At 40.2% G+C, this 14,959-nt stretch overlaps 1 protein-coding gene across 4 annotated transcripts in view; it reads right to left on the bottom strand.

Annotated features, from left to right (window-relative positions):
- YWHAQ (tyrosine 3-monooxygenase/tryptophan 5-monooxygenase activation protein theta) overlaps positions 1 to 14,959 on the bottom strand; it is a 68,302-nt gene that overhangs the window by 25,980 nt on the left and 27,363 nt on the right. For all 4 annotated transcript variants that reach the window (XM_077960164.1, XM_077960165.1, XM_077960166.1 and 1 more), the window contains one exon: positions 548 to 671. In XM_077960164.1, the coding sequence (XP_077816290.1) occupies positions 548 to 671 (124 nt within the window). The remainder of the gene's footprint in view (positions 1 to 547; positions 672 to 14,959) is intronic.

The following is a 14,959-nucleotide window of genomic DNA, read 5'->3' as shown; positions in this document are numbered from 1 at the left end:
TACACCAGCAATAACACACTCATTTCACCTCTCCTCCTTAGAAATTTGATTATATGTAATTAGCAGTCAATGTTATGACCCCCTTAAAATAGACGATAATGAATTAATATGACAAACAGAAAAAGCACAACAACCTGTTTCCATGTTCTGTATGTAATTTCCAGTCATCTGAAGTTTTAAGGCATGATGACAGAAAGGCCATGTGAAATGCAGAATCACTCATAAAGTTTACACAAAAAACTCTGGAACTAAAAATATGGTGAACCAAAATTCTAAAAAGCATAAAAGATTAAGCCCATTCTAAATAATACCATACGACATTACAGAGTTCATAGATGAGCTTAATTTTTTTTAAACAGCATATGATGTAAATTTATAACCCAATTTTCATTTTTGAGAACGTAAGGTAATACTACTTTTCTTGATATACATTGAATTGTTTTTAAGTCACAAAGAGCCTTAAGACTACGTATACTGTCATAGTATCCCATTTATCCCCATTTCTTTTTTTTAATTCTACTTTTGCCCATATAACAAATATACTTACGTTTTCGATCATCACCACATGCAACTTCAGCAAGGTACCGGAAGTAATCACCCTTCATTTTCAGATAGAAGACCTTACTCTCTGGATTAGTTGCATTGGCTATTAAATATTTATCCAACAATTCCTGAAATAAATAAGACAGAACATTGGGCACTAAACTTCTGCCTATTGCACATTATCATTAAATGATAAAACTTCTGCCTGGTGGGCATTTCAATCATTAACTACTACAGTAATACTATACCATACAAGCCTGGACTTGAAACATGTTCTTACAGCAGGGGTTAGGTTGTTGCCACTAGTTGCCCTGGGAGGCTTTAAATGATGTAGCCTATAGTTTCTAATGGTAAGGCTAGATTCTAGATTACACCAAACATTGTAATTTGAAACAGCCTGTCTGTTCACTCATCCATTCATTCAACAAACATTTTCATACCTGCTAGGTGCTATAATGGATATAGAGAAGACTTAAAATCAGGCCCCTGCCCTCAAGAAGCTCACAGTCTGTAAGTACACCAACTACACACCAAGCATTAAGAAAGATGTGGATACGGTGCTAAGAAAGCATAAAGAGAGAGCATCTGGCTCTGCTGGAGATGGCCTCCAGTTAAGACAGAATTCCCAGGGAAAGAGTATTTGAGGTGTCAAGAAGGAAAAGTAGGAATGCACCAAGCAGAAAACAGGGAGGTGCACTCATTTTAGGGAGGGGAAACAAAATGTTTAAAACATCAAGTACGAGGGAGAACAGTGCTACTCAGTGTCCTCTGCAGTCAAGTGTGCATCTAAAATGAGGTAAATACAGGAATCGAGAGTAAGAGGTTTAGAAACTTAGCACAGCAATTTAAAAGAATAATTTTAGGTCTACAAAATCTATTTTTTTAAAAAAGTTCTTGAGTATGTCTTTTGTTCCTAATTTCATACAAAGAAATTTTCACTTCTAGAGGTACAGGATATGGTATGCCTTGGAGTATAAAAAGTCACAAAAGACAAATATGATAGAAATCTTCTTAGATTCAATTTTTCTTGATGCTAGTCATCCATTTAAAAACCTTTTTAGGGACGGGTGCGGTGGCTCATGCCTGTAATCCCAGCACTTTGGGAGGCCGAGGCGGGCAGATCACAAAATCAGGAGTTCGAGACCAGCCTGGTCAACATAGTGAAATGCGGTCTCTACTAAAAATACAAAAAATTAGCCGGGCGTGGTGGTGGGCACCTGTAATCCCAGCTACTCAGGAGGCTGAGGCAGGAGAATCGCTTGAACCTGGGAGGTGGAGGTTGCAGTGAACCGAGATGATGCCACTACACTGCAGCCTGGGCGACGGTGCGAGACTCCGTCTCAAACAAACAAAAACAAAAACAAACCAAAAAAAGTCTTTTTGTATTAAATATTACAAAGCAAAACAAAATTCTCATAAAAAATGTTAAGATACTAATACCTACTTCATTGGTTTGTTTTGAGAATAAAACCAATAACAGATGTCAAAAGCCTGGAATAGCGTCACATGTTAAGTACTCAGTAAATGTTGGCTAGTATCAGCCTAGGTACACAGTTTGCCTGCCCAGGGAGAGTTTGAAAAGCACTGCTCTAGGAAAAGTGAAACTAGTGAACGTTTTAAAGCAGGGAAGAGAGAAGATCCTTTTTACATTTTGGAAAAATAACCACAGATACAATCAGTTAATATTACATAAAAAATACTATCTGTGATACCAAACTGGCAAGTCTGGAGAATAAACAAGTAAGGTTGAGTCAAATTCACATAATTGGTAAAGAAAAGGAAAGCTGTTTATAAATTTAAAATAACAAAAGTTTAGAAAATACAATTCTAACCAAGAACTTTCTTCTTCTTTATCTGACTAAAAGTGGTCTAACAAAACGCAATCACTGCATCCATGGTTTTTTTTAGACAAAGTCTCTCTACTGCCCAGTGTGAGTGCAGTGGTGTGTTCTTGGCTCACTGCAACCTCCACCTCCCAGGCTCAAGCGATTCTCCTGCCTCAGTCTCCTGAGCAGCTGGGACTACAGGCACACACCACCACGCCCAGCTTATTTTTGTATTTTTAGTAGAAACGGGGTTTCACCATGTTGACCAGGCTGGTCTCAAACTCCTGACCTCAAGTGATCTGACCACCTCGGCCTCCCAAAGTGCTGGGATGATAGGCGTGGGCAAATGCTCCTGGCCCGCAAGTTATTTTTAGAGAAAATAAACAGAGGCCATGTGCAATAGCTCATGCCTATCATCCCAGGAGTTTGAGATCAGCCTGGGCAACATAATAGGACCCTGTCTCTCCAAAGAATTTTTTAAAAATTAGGTGTGGTGGCACACACCTGTAGTCCCAGCTACTTGGAAGGCTGAGGCAGAAGAAAGGCTTAAACCCTGGGGGTGGAGGTTTCAGTAAGCCATGGTTGTGCCACTGCATTCCAGCCTGGGAGACAGAGCAAAAGAGACCATGTCTCTAAAAGAAAAAAAAAAAACAGAAAAACATTTAAAATCCTTTAATTCAAAAAAGATTTTAAATATCTAGATAATATATATACACACACACACACACACATATACACATATATATATATTTTAAGGGCCTGAGGCCAGAGAAAGTTAAAACACGCACACATACACACGCGTGCACGTGCACAAAAAAAATTAGTATAAAATTATGTATCGAAGTCCCAGAAGTTTATACATTATAAAAGTGATGAGTATCAAAATTGTGGCTCAAGTTGGAAAGTTGCTGAGCCAGGAGTGTGGCAACAGAGGTCATTAGGGCCACACCCAAACTAAAGGCAACTGTGACAAGTGCTGCTCCAGCATCACTACACTCTTAACTGTAAAAAGAACAGACGAATCAGATTTTCAGAATTTATTGTGCTCAACATCACCAATATATTTTAATAGTTATGTAATAAACCGAGACACTTGAATCCTAAAAAATTACATTACTTTAACTTTTTCCTCTATTACCATTTTTATGTATTATGGATGACTTTCATACTAAAAACTATCTTTATGAACTGAATTTAGGGTTGTGGCGGAAGGAGGGGGGTAGGAAGCAATAGTGAGATAGTCACAAAAAAGTTCTAGATCTCAAACTGACTCAGTCATTGGAATCTTTAAATGAGTGGATTCTGAGAAGTAATATCAAAGAAGGCAAACATAGTATTTATACCAAGAGAAATACCACCTCTGCCTGTACCCACACCAAGGAACCCTAATACAAAGTAAGATGCCTCTCACTTTTCTTGTTCCTCCAAGTGAGTCAGTCAGTTACAATGAAATTCCACAGGATCTCCAAAAAGGTGCCAGCTCTGGTGAAGATATTATTTATAGTCACAAAAAAAGCTACTCAGTACCTTTAAGACCTAGTGCTCTGTTAACTGTGGTAGATGTGTAAGAGCAGGGGCTGAGAAAAGTCTGACCAGAACAAGGTTTAGGGTGAGGAGTAGGAAAGAAACTTCCAGTCTAGCACTAGTCTCTCCTGAGTCACGCATGCTAGATGTGTGGGTGTTCACAAGGACTGTGGACAAAGGGACTTCCAAGCATTCAGAAAGTTGCCAAACAGCTGCTGCATTCATTACAACACAGCCACTTATGAGCTAACCTTTCCTTTCTAAAATTATTAACTTTGACTACTAATTTGCATATAGCCATTACGTATGATTTACAGTGTTGGGCTTTTATAAACTGACTTGGGCATTACTTCCATCCTGGAGTTATTCAGCCAGGTATCATGGTTCTTTGTCAGATGCCACTAGCTCTCTGTGAAGGAAACAACAGGTACAGAATAATTCCGTCTTTCCATATACTATCAGTAGTAAAGATGTATACTTTAGCTCAACTAAAAGACATAATGGATTCTGCTTCATGTCTTACCCAAATAATCAAGTCTGTATCTGTATTATCAATACCAAATGGCTGGGCGCGGTGGCTCAAGCCTGTAATCCCAGCACTTTGGGAGGCCGAGACGGGCGGATCATGAGGTCAGGAGATCAAGAGACCATCCCGGCTAACACGGTGAAACCCCGTCTCTACTAAAAAATACAAAAAAACTAGCCGGGCGAGGTGGCGGGCGCCTGTAGTCCCAGCTACTCAGGAGGCTGAGGCAGGAGAATGGCGTAAACCCGGGAGGCGGAGCTTGCAGTGAGCTGAGATCCGGCCACTGCACTCCAGCCTGGGTGACAGAGCAAGACTCCGTCTCAAAAAAAAAAAAAAAAAAAAAAAACCAAATATTATTAGTACCAGATAGAATATAGGCTACAAATGTGTAATCTTTTAAAATTATTGTAAAAAATACAGATCAGAGACCAAAAACCCCAAACTGACACATAACTCCCTGAAAGTCTTCCCAAATAAGGGTACTGGTAAGAGGTCAGGAGGGAGGGCCAGGTGCCATGGCTCACGCCTGTTATCCCAGCACTTTGGGAGGCTGAGGCGGGTGAATCACTTGAGGTCAGGAGTTTGAGACCAGCCTGACCAACTTGGTGAAACCCCATTTCTACTAAAAATACAAAATTAGCTGGGCGTGGTGATACATGCCTGTAATTCCAGCTATTTGGGAGGCTGACGCAGGAGAATTGCGTGAACCCGGGAGGCAGAAGTTCCAGTGAGCTGAGATATTATACTCCAGCCTGGGCAACAAGAGCGAAACTCCATCTCAAAAAAAAGAAAAAAGAAAAAAAAAAGTCGCCAAGAGGGAGCATAGTTAGAAGTGCCCCCACTATTTCTTCTGTACATTATTCTTATCAATTAAGCAGGCGCTCTCCCTTGTAAACTCTTTAGCAAATTTTATTATCTTGGGAGTTTTGGTGGGCTAATATTGGAGGTCCCTCTGGTGCTGACAGTGTTACTTGACTGAGGAGTAAAACGTGGATGGTAGTGTGTTCCTTTTTGAGAATGTGAAAACTAAGAGGTCAATGTACTACCCACAATAACAAGATGAACTAGTAATTTAGAACACTCTAGACCAAAGAAACAAGGTTAAGTAAAAGGAAAGAACGTAAGTTATTAAAGAGGTTGCTTTAGGAAATGCTAAAGGAACTCAGAATAAGTTTAAATCTTAGAAAAACAGGACGGGAACAATAATAGACTATAACACAAAAGCCGTAAAGGGTAAGAAATGAAACTGTCAAGAAATAACATTAATGCAAATTTAGAACAGTAACTATTCCTCCTTTCTCCCACCCCCATATCTTAGAAAAAAAGGCTTCCAGAAGAAAAACAAAATCCCTATACGATTTTTAAGAGTTAACTACTGTATAAAACAATCCTACTTGCCACTTCAACCGCTTTTTCAAAATAATTTATTTGGTTTCAGCGGTAAAATCCTGTAACACTCAACAACTTAATCTTTTAATTCTAAATTCATTTATAAGTTATTTCCATTTTACAGACTAAGCTACTCTTGTCTCTCATGAAGCTTATTATGCTTATTTATAGGATTGATTTATTTAAGAAAGAGTAGATAACTGTTATGAAGAGCCTTAAAATACAAGCAAAATAACAGGAAGCAAAAAAAATGTTCTAAGAAGTTTCAATTTCCTAATAGTTTACTGAGGTTGATTAGCAAACACACTATTATCATGCTGAATCTCTAACTTTAGGATACACGTATCAGTCATTATTTCTATATTATCAGTTAGGATATGAATAGACCCTAAAATGGAGCGTTTCTAATAAAGATAAGGCCAAATCTAAGCTAGAGATTTTTCCCCCCTTGAGACGGAGTCTCGCTCTGCCAACCCAGGGTGAAGTGCAGTGGCGCAACTTCAGCTCACCTGCAACCTTCGCCTCCCCAAGTAACTGGGATTGCAGGCACCTGCCACCACACCCAGCTAATTTCTGCATTTTTAGTATTGACAGGGTTTCACCATGGCTGGTCTCGAACTCCTAACCTCAAGGGATCCGCCCTCTTCAGTCTCCCAAAGTGCTAGGATTACAGGCCTCAGCCACAGCGCCCAGTTTAGAGGTTTAATCAGTAAAACAAAAAAGGGACAGAGTAACTCTGTGTTATGTATCAGAATATTGAGTTTTAGAAATTAGATTATCATTTGTGGAACTTTTATACTATCGTTAGCTCTATAATCTTGTAGGAAATCACACCTTCTCAAGTGTCTGTCTCTGTAATTATGTAATGAGACTATTATGATCTAAAGGTCTCTGGTCTCAGAAACTACCATTTTATGACTATACCTGCTAGAATTAAATCTCATAAAGGATTTGCTGCCTTAACCAAGAAAGCAGTGAATCACCTAAGACTTAATCCAAGTTGATCATATAACATCAACTCATCTATGGAAATATTTTTAATCATTAAAAAAAGAATGCATTAAACAGTCAAATGTCCTTAAAATGTCCATTTTAAAATGTTACTAATTAAGAATTGTTGGGCCAGGTGCAGTGGCTCACACTTGTAATCCCAGCACTTTGGGAGGCCGAGGAGGGCAGATCACAACGTCAGGAGTTCGAAACCAGCCTGGCCAACACGGTGAAACCCTGTCGCTACTAAAAATACAAAAATTAGCCAGGCATGGTGGCAGGCACCTGTAATCCCAGCCTCTCAGGAGGCTGAGGCAGGAGAATCGCTTGAAACCGGAAGGCAGAGGTTGCAGTGAGACAAGATCGTGCCACTGCACTCCAGCCTGGGCAAAAGAGCGAAACTCCATCTTTTTAAAAAAAAAAAAAAAAAATTGTTAAGACTTAGAATCCAAGAATGACGAATCAACCCCATTCTGGTGCCCATGTTAAGTTCATTTTCAAAAAAACGAAGTATAGAATGAAGTAAAAATTTTGAGAGATAGAAGCAATCATTTATTTATTTATTTTTGAGACGGAGTTTCGCTCTTTATTTATTTATTTATTTTTTCATAGAGATGAGGTTTCTCTATGTTGGTCAGGCTAGTCTGAAACTCCTGACTTCAGGTGGTCTGCCTGCCTCGGCCTCCCAAAATGCTCGGATGACAGGCATGAGCCACTGCGCCCAGCCAGAAGCAAACCTTATAACCAATGTGACTGATCCTATACTCTGTGGGATTTAGCAGACACCACACAGCAGACATCAAACTTAAGTTGCAAAGCCTAATCAGATCCTTACATCCTTGCATCCCCAAGGTTAAAACTTTTCATTTAATTCTATACCAAATTCCAAACCTCTACAACCACATTTTAACAATGAAGTATACTGGAGGAGTAAAGCAACCATGTGATCTGGCTGCCCAGGACCATTTCAGTTTAAGCCCACTGTCCGTCCCAGCAGACAGATCTCATTTTATTGTCTTTTGCAGATATTGTGGTGTGTTTTTGTAGTTTTAACCAATTGAAGGTTTGTAGCGACACTGAATCAAGCATGTCTATCAGAGCCAATTTCCACCAGCATGTGCTCACTTCATGTCTCTGTGGCACAACCTGGTAATTCTCCCAATATTTCAAACTTTTTATGATTATTATATCTACTATGGCGATCTGTGATCAGTGCTCATTAATGTTACTACTGTAATTGTTTTGGGGTACCACATGCATGCCCACATAAGATGGTAAACTCAATCGATATATGCTGTGTCTGTTCTGACTTCTCCAACAATCGGGTGCTCCCAATCTCTTCTATCTCCTCTGGCTTACTTATTCCCCGAGACACAAAAATATTAAAATTAGACCAATTAATAACCCCACAATGGCCTTTAAGCGTTCAAGTGAAAAGATGAGTTACATGTCTCCTACTTTCAAAAGCTAGAAACAATTATACTTAGTGAGGAAGGCATTTCAAAAGCCAAGATAAGCTAAAGCTGGGCCTCTTGTACCAAACAGCGATGTTGTAAATGCAAAGAAAGAGTTCTTGAAGGAAATTAAAAGTGAACACTACTACAGTGAACACACAAATGGTAAGAAAGCAAAATAGACTTATTGATGATATGGAGAAAACTTTAAGTGGTCTGGATAGAAGCTGAGGCCAGCCACAACATTCCTTTAAATCAAAGCCTAATCCAGAGCAAGGCCTTAATTCTCTTCAATTCGATGAAGGCTGAGAGAAGTAAGGAAGCTGCGTAAGAAAAATTTGAAGCTAGGAGAGGTTGATTCATGAGGTTGACCAAAAGAAGCCACCACCTCCAGAACATAAAAGTACAGGGTAAAGGTGCAAGTGCTAATGTAGAGCTGCAGTAAGTTATCCAGAAGATCTAGCTAATATCACTGATGAATGAAGGTAGCTACACAAAGTACCATATTTCCAATGGAGAAAAAACAGCCTTATACCAGAAGATGCCATCAAGGACTTGACTCTCCAGGGCCAGTGCAGCTGGTGACTTCAAGATGAAGCCAATGCTCATTTAGCATTCCAAAAATCCTAGGATCCTTAAGAATTATGCTAAATCTACTCTGCCTGCACTCTACAAATGGAACACCCAACCAAGCCTGGATGACAGCACCTGTTTACAGGATGGTTCACTGAATATTTTAAGTTCATTGTTGAGACCTACTGCTCAGAAAAAAAAAGATTCCTTTCAAATTATAATTGCTCATTGACAATGTAGACCCTGTTTACCAAAGAGCTCTGAGGGTGATGTACAAGATTAATGCTGTTTTCATGCCTGCTAACACAAAACTACATCCATTCTGCAGCCCATAAATCAAGGAGTAATTTCAACTTTCAAGTGGAATTATTTAAGAAATACATTTCATAAGGCCATAGCTGTCATAGACAGTGATTCTTCTGACGGATCTGGGCAAAATAAATTGAAGACCACCTAGAAAGGACTCACCATTCTAGATGCCATTAAGAACATTTGTGATTCATGGGAAGAAGTCAAAATACTAACATTAACAAGAGTTTGGAAGAAGTTGATTTCTACTCTCATGAATGACTTTGAGGACTTTAAGATTTCAGTGGAAATCTTCCACCTGCAGATGTGGTGGAAACAGCAAGAGAAATACTAGAATTAGAAATGGAGACTGAAGATGTGACTGAATTGCTGCAAACACACGTTAAAACTTGAACAGATGGTAACTTGCTTCTCATGGATGAGCAAAGAAAGTGGTTTCTTGAGATCTACTTCTGGTGAAGATGCCAATAACACTGTTGAAATGACAATAAAGGACTTAAAACACTGCATAAACTCAGTTGATAAAGCAGTGGCAGGGTTTGAGAGGATTGCCTTTGATTTTGAAAGAAATTATATTCCAGCTGGGATGCCATCAAACAGCATCACATGCTATATAGAAAAATCTTTTGAGGGATGGGCATGGTGGCTCACGCCTATAATCCCAGCATTCTGAGAGGCCCAGGCGGGCGGATCACCTGAGGTCAGGAGTTCGAGACCAGCCTAACCAACATGGATAAACCCCGTCTCTACTAAAAATACCATATTAGTCAGGCGTGGCAGTGCATGCCTGTAATCCCACCTACTTGGGAGGCTAAGGAGAACTGCTTGAGCCCAGGAGGCAGAGGGTTGTGGTGAGCCAAGATCGTGCCATTTCCAGCCTGGGCCACAAAAGTGAAACTCTGTCTCAAAAAAAACACAATGAAAAAAATCTTTTGTGAAAGAAAGCACCAATCAATGCAGCAAACTTCACTGTTACCTTGTTTTAAGCAATTGCAATGGCCATTCCCAGGACCAGTCAGCAACCGTCAACATGGAGGCAAGACCCTCCACCAGCAAAAAGATAAAAACTTCCAAAAGCTTAGACGATCGATTTCCTGGCAATTATTTTCTATTTAAGGTACGTACACTGGTTTTTAGACAAAATGCTATTGTGCACTTAATAGACTACAGTATAGTATAAGCATGACTTTTATACACTCTAGGGAACCAAAAATTTGTGTGGCTTGCTTTATTGAGATAATTCACTTTATTGTGGTGGTCTAGAACCAAATCTGCAATTATTAATGCTATTTCTTTTCATTCTTAGAAATATCCCACTTTGGAAGACATTGTGTGGTCATCCTGTAGATAAGACTTAATATTATAATTCGGGCACGGTCTGAATTATAATACCCAGCTGTCACCATACCCAGCTGTCTTGCGCAGCCTAGAAACTCCACCACACAAAAAAAATATAATTCAAAATTATTACTTCAATACTTAAAAGTTAAAAAATGAATCATCCTGGTGTACCATTTAACGTTCACATAAAAGGTAATAAAACTTCCTCAGGCACGCACTGAGAACCACACATGTGATGCCATCCATGACTAAGAGCAGTTCTTCAGATTTTTTTTATTTTTTTGAGACAAAGTCTTGCTCTGTCACCCAGGTTGGAGTGCAGTAGTGCGACCTCGGCTCACTGCAACCTCTGCCTCCCGGGTTCAAGCGATTCTCCGGCCTCAGCCTCCTGTGTAGCTGAGATTACAGGTACCCACCACCATGCTCGGCTAATTTTTTTTGTATTTTTAGTATACAGGGTTTTGCCGTGTTGGCCAGGGTGGTCTCGAACTCCTGACCTCAGGTGATCTGCCTGCCTCGGCCTCCCAAAGTGCTGGGATTACAGGCATGAGCCACCACGCCTGACCGGTTCTTAAGATTATTAAAAACAAAAAGTTGTCTATATATCAAATGAACAGATACTAATTCAGACAACGAACCACGGTATTAACCTCATTAATGCCAAAAAATAAGCAATTTTCGTAATGATACGTTAGAGCTTTTACTTTTAAAATATTCTGTCCCTCCTCCTCTATTCAATTATCCTTTAATATAATAACTCCTGGCCAGGTGTGGTGGCTCATGCCTAAAATCAAGGCACTTCAGGAGGCCAAGGAATGAGGATGACTTTTGGCTGGGAATTCCAGATTAGTTTGGGCAGCTAAGCATGATCTTGTCTCTAACAAAAATTTAAAAATTAGCCAGGCATAGTGCCTCACGCCTGTAAGTCCCAGCTACTTAGGTGGGTTGTTTGCACCCAGATGTTCAAGGCTGCAGTGACCTATGATCACACCACTGCACTCCAGCCTGGGTGACAGAGCAAGACCCTGTCTCAATAAATAAATAAATAAAAATAAGTCCTTTTATAATATTTTATGCCTCCTTAACTAGGTTAAAATGAAATTAGTAGGTAATAATATGCCTATGCACCTTTTTTTTTTTTTTTTTTTTTTGAGGAGGAGTCTCGCTCTGTCACCCAGGCTGGAGTGCAGTGGTGCAATCTCAGCTCACTGCAAGCTCCACCTCCCGGGTTCATGCCATTCTCCTGCCTCAGCCTCCTGAGTAGTTGGGACTACAGGCGCCTGCCACCACACCCGGCTAATTTTTTGTATTTTTTAGTAGAGATGGAATTTTACCATATTAGCTATGATGGTCTCCGTCTCCTGACCTTGTGATCCGCCCGCCTCGGCCTCCCAGAGTGTTGGGATTACAGGGGTGAGCCACCGCGCCCAGCCTTTTTTTTTTTTTTTAAATAGCTACTCCTGAGTAGCTAGGAGTACAGGTGAGTCCCACCACACCCAGCTGTCTTGCCCAGCCAGGAATGGAGTACAGTGCAGTAATCACAGCTTACTGCATCCTTGAACTCCTGGACTTAAGGGATCCTCCCACCTTAGCCCTACTATAGGGACGGGCTACCGTGCCCAGCTAATTGTTTTTAAATTTTGGAGAGACAGGGTCTCATCATCTTGCCCAGGCTGGTAACTCCTGGGCTCAAGTGGTCCTCCTGCCTCAGCCTCCCAAAGTGCTGGGACTACATGTGTGAACCACCATGCCTGATTAATTAAAAAAATTAAAAAATATATATATACACACACTTAAAAAAAGATATATATATGTTTTAAAAAAACATATATATATTTAAAAAAACATATATATACACACACACACACACATACATATATATATTTGTAGGGACATGGTCTTGCTATGTTGCCTAGGCTGGTCTTGAACTTCTGGCTTCAAGTGATCCTCCTGCTTCAGCCTCCCCAAGTGCTGAAATTACAGGCGTGAGCCACCTCATCTGACTGAGGAACACTTTTAAAATGTACATTTATCTCCTGAGGTATAAGGAACAAAGTAATTTTTAATAAAACAGTATTTTCAATAAACATTTATATACCTAAAGTACAAACACAATGTAGTTGGATATTTGCCTCTAAGAATCAACAACAATAAACAACCTTCAAATACAGACTTACGATCTGTTCAAATATCATGAATGGCCTGACCAGTCAAGTTACAAGCAAAACAAAGTACAATTCTCTCTTCAATTTTTTTTTTTTTTTTTTTTTTTGAGCCGGAGTCTCTCTCTGTTGCCCAAGCTGGAGTACAGTGACACAATCTCGGCTCACTGCAACCTCAACCTCCCAGGTTCAAGTGATTCTTGAGCCTCAGCCTCCTGAGTAGCTGGGATTACAGGCATACACAACCACGCCTGGCTAATTTTTGTAATTTTTTTTAGTAGAGACGGGGTTTCTCCATGTTGGCCAGGCTGGTCTCGAATTCCTGACCTCAGGTGATCCTCCCACCTCAGTCTCCCAAAGGGCTGGGATTACAGGCGTGAGCCACCATGCCTGGCTTCCCTTGATTTTTACACAGTACATGCATTCCTGGTTAATTCTGTATGTTATTAAAACCATAAAATAGGCCAGGCATGGTGGCTCAGGCCTGGTAATCCCAGGATCACTCAGAGTCAGGAGTTCGAAAGCAGCCTGGCTAGCATAGTGAAACCCCATCTCTACTAAAAATACTAAAAACTAGCCGGGCATGGTCGTGTATGCCTGTAATCCCAGCTACTCGGGAGGCTGAGGCAAGATAATTGCTTCAACCCAGGAGGAGGTCGAAGTGAGCTGAGATCAAACCACTGCACTCCAGCCTGGACGACAGAGTGACACTCCGTCTCAACAACAACAAAACCCATAAACTAAAACTTTGTCTTTAAATGTAAAGCCAAATTAGGCTTTGGCCTCAGATAGCTCCCTAAGTTTTTACCTAACTGAAAGAGCAGCTGGACAATTCCTTACACAGGCCTGGACTTCTAAGTGTTAAAGGATGTGTAGCACCACGGACCTCTGTCCAAAGTCAGTGCTACCTTCCCCACCTGAGCAGAAACACTGAAAGAAAGGAATATACAAGCGTTACAGGAGCTCAAAATAAAAAATAATTATTTAGTTATGGAATTAGAAGAATTTTTCTTAAGAAGGTATCAAATGAGAGGCAGAAAATACAGGGGAAAAAGGCATGCCAAGGCAAAGACTGGCATTTGAAAAGGTTTATCTGCACAAAGATATAGAAAGTCACTGAAGGTGGTAATCTTTATAAAAGAAAAAAATTCTAATCACAAAGAGAACTAAAGACACCAATATTTCACAGTATTCACTATGAATTACATTTGACTGACTCAGTGGAATGAGTACTGGACCAGTAATTTGGTTTAGATCAAGTTTAGATCAAGTTCCTCAGTTTCATCTCCTCTTCTACAAAATACATTTGACCCTTGAACATAGGTTTGAACTTTATGGGTCCACTTTTCTGAGAATTTTTTCCAGTCAGGCCTCCCTATCAGCAGGTTCTGCAACCACAACCAAGCATGGATCACAAACACAGTAATAAGGAGATGCAAAACCTGCATATAAGGAGGGCCGGCTTTTTGTATCCACAGGTTCCAGAGGGCTGAATGAGGAACTTGCGTATGTGTGGATTTTTGTATACAAGGAGGTGCTGGAACCAATTCCCCTCAGATACAGAGCGATGGCTATAATAAAAAATACTCTCGTTTTAAGAATCTACAGTAATTCTGAAGCACTAAATCAAAAGGGCAAACTCTTAAGCAGATGAACTCAATAAAAATGTTTCCTCGGGATTTGTCATTCACAAAATGTAGCACAGTGTCTATCACGTAGGACTCATTATTTGTCAAATGAACATCAGCCATGGCCTGGCAACATGTTGAAACGGATGCAACAGAAATGGAATTTCATACACAATACTACTTTGAAGTGATACTTGAATTATTTTAAATATTTATTTTGATCAAAGTCATAATGTGAAATAGGTGACTAACAACCACTCAAAAATTCCTAAGGAAAAATGAGTTTCCCCATTCTGTTCCCTTTTTCTTTATTTCTTTTTCTTTTCTTTTCTTTTTTTTTTGAGACAGGATCTCACTCTGCTGCTCATGCTGGAATACAGTGGCATCATCTCGGCTCACTGCAGCATCAACTTCTAGGCTCAAGTAATCCTCCCACCTCAGCCTCCCAAGTAGCTGGGACCACAGGTACATACCACCACATCTGGCTAATTTTTGTATTTTTTTGTAGAGATGGGGTTTTGCCATTTTACCCAGGCTGGTAACTCCTGAGCTCAAGTGATCCTCCCACATCAGCCTCCCAAAGGGCGGGGATTACAGGCATGAGGCCACCACACACTTCTGCTCTGTTTCTAAGCTCCTTCAGGGAGTACTTTTAAAAAAATCCTCACTTGATATGTACAATTCTTGCCCCCTG

The sequence above is a fragment of the Macaca mulatta genome, chromosome 13, assembly GCF_049350105.2.
Source record: "Macaca mulatta isolate MMU2019108-1 chromosome 13, T2T-MMU8v2.0, whole genome shotgun sequence".
NCBI lineage: Eukaryota > Metazoa > Chordata > Mammalia > Primates > Cercopithecidae > Macaca > Macaca mulatta.
This window is presented reverse-complemented; position numbering and strand designations above follow the sequence as displayed.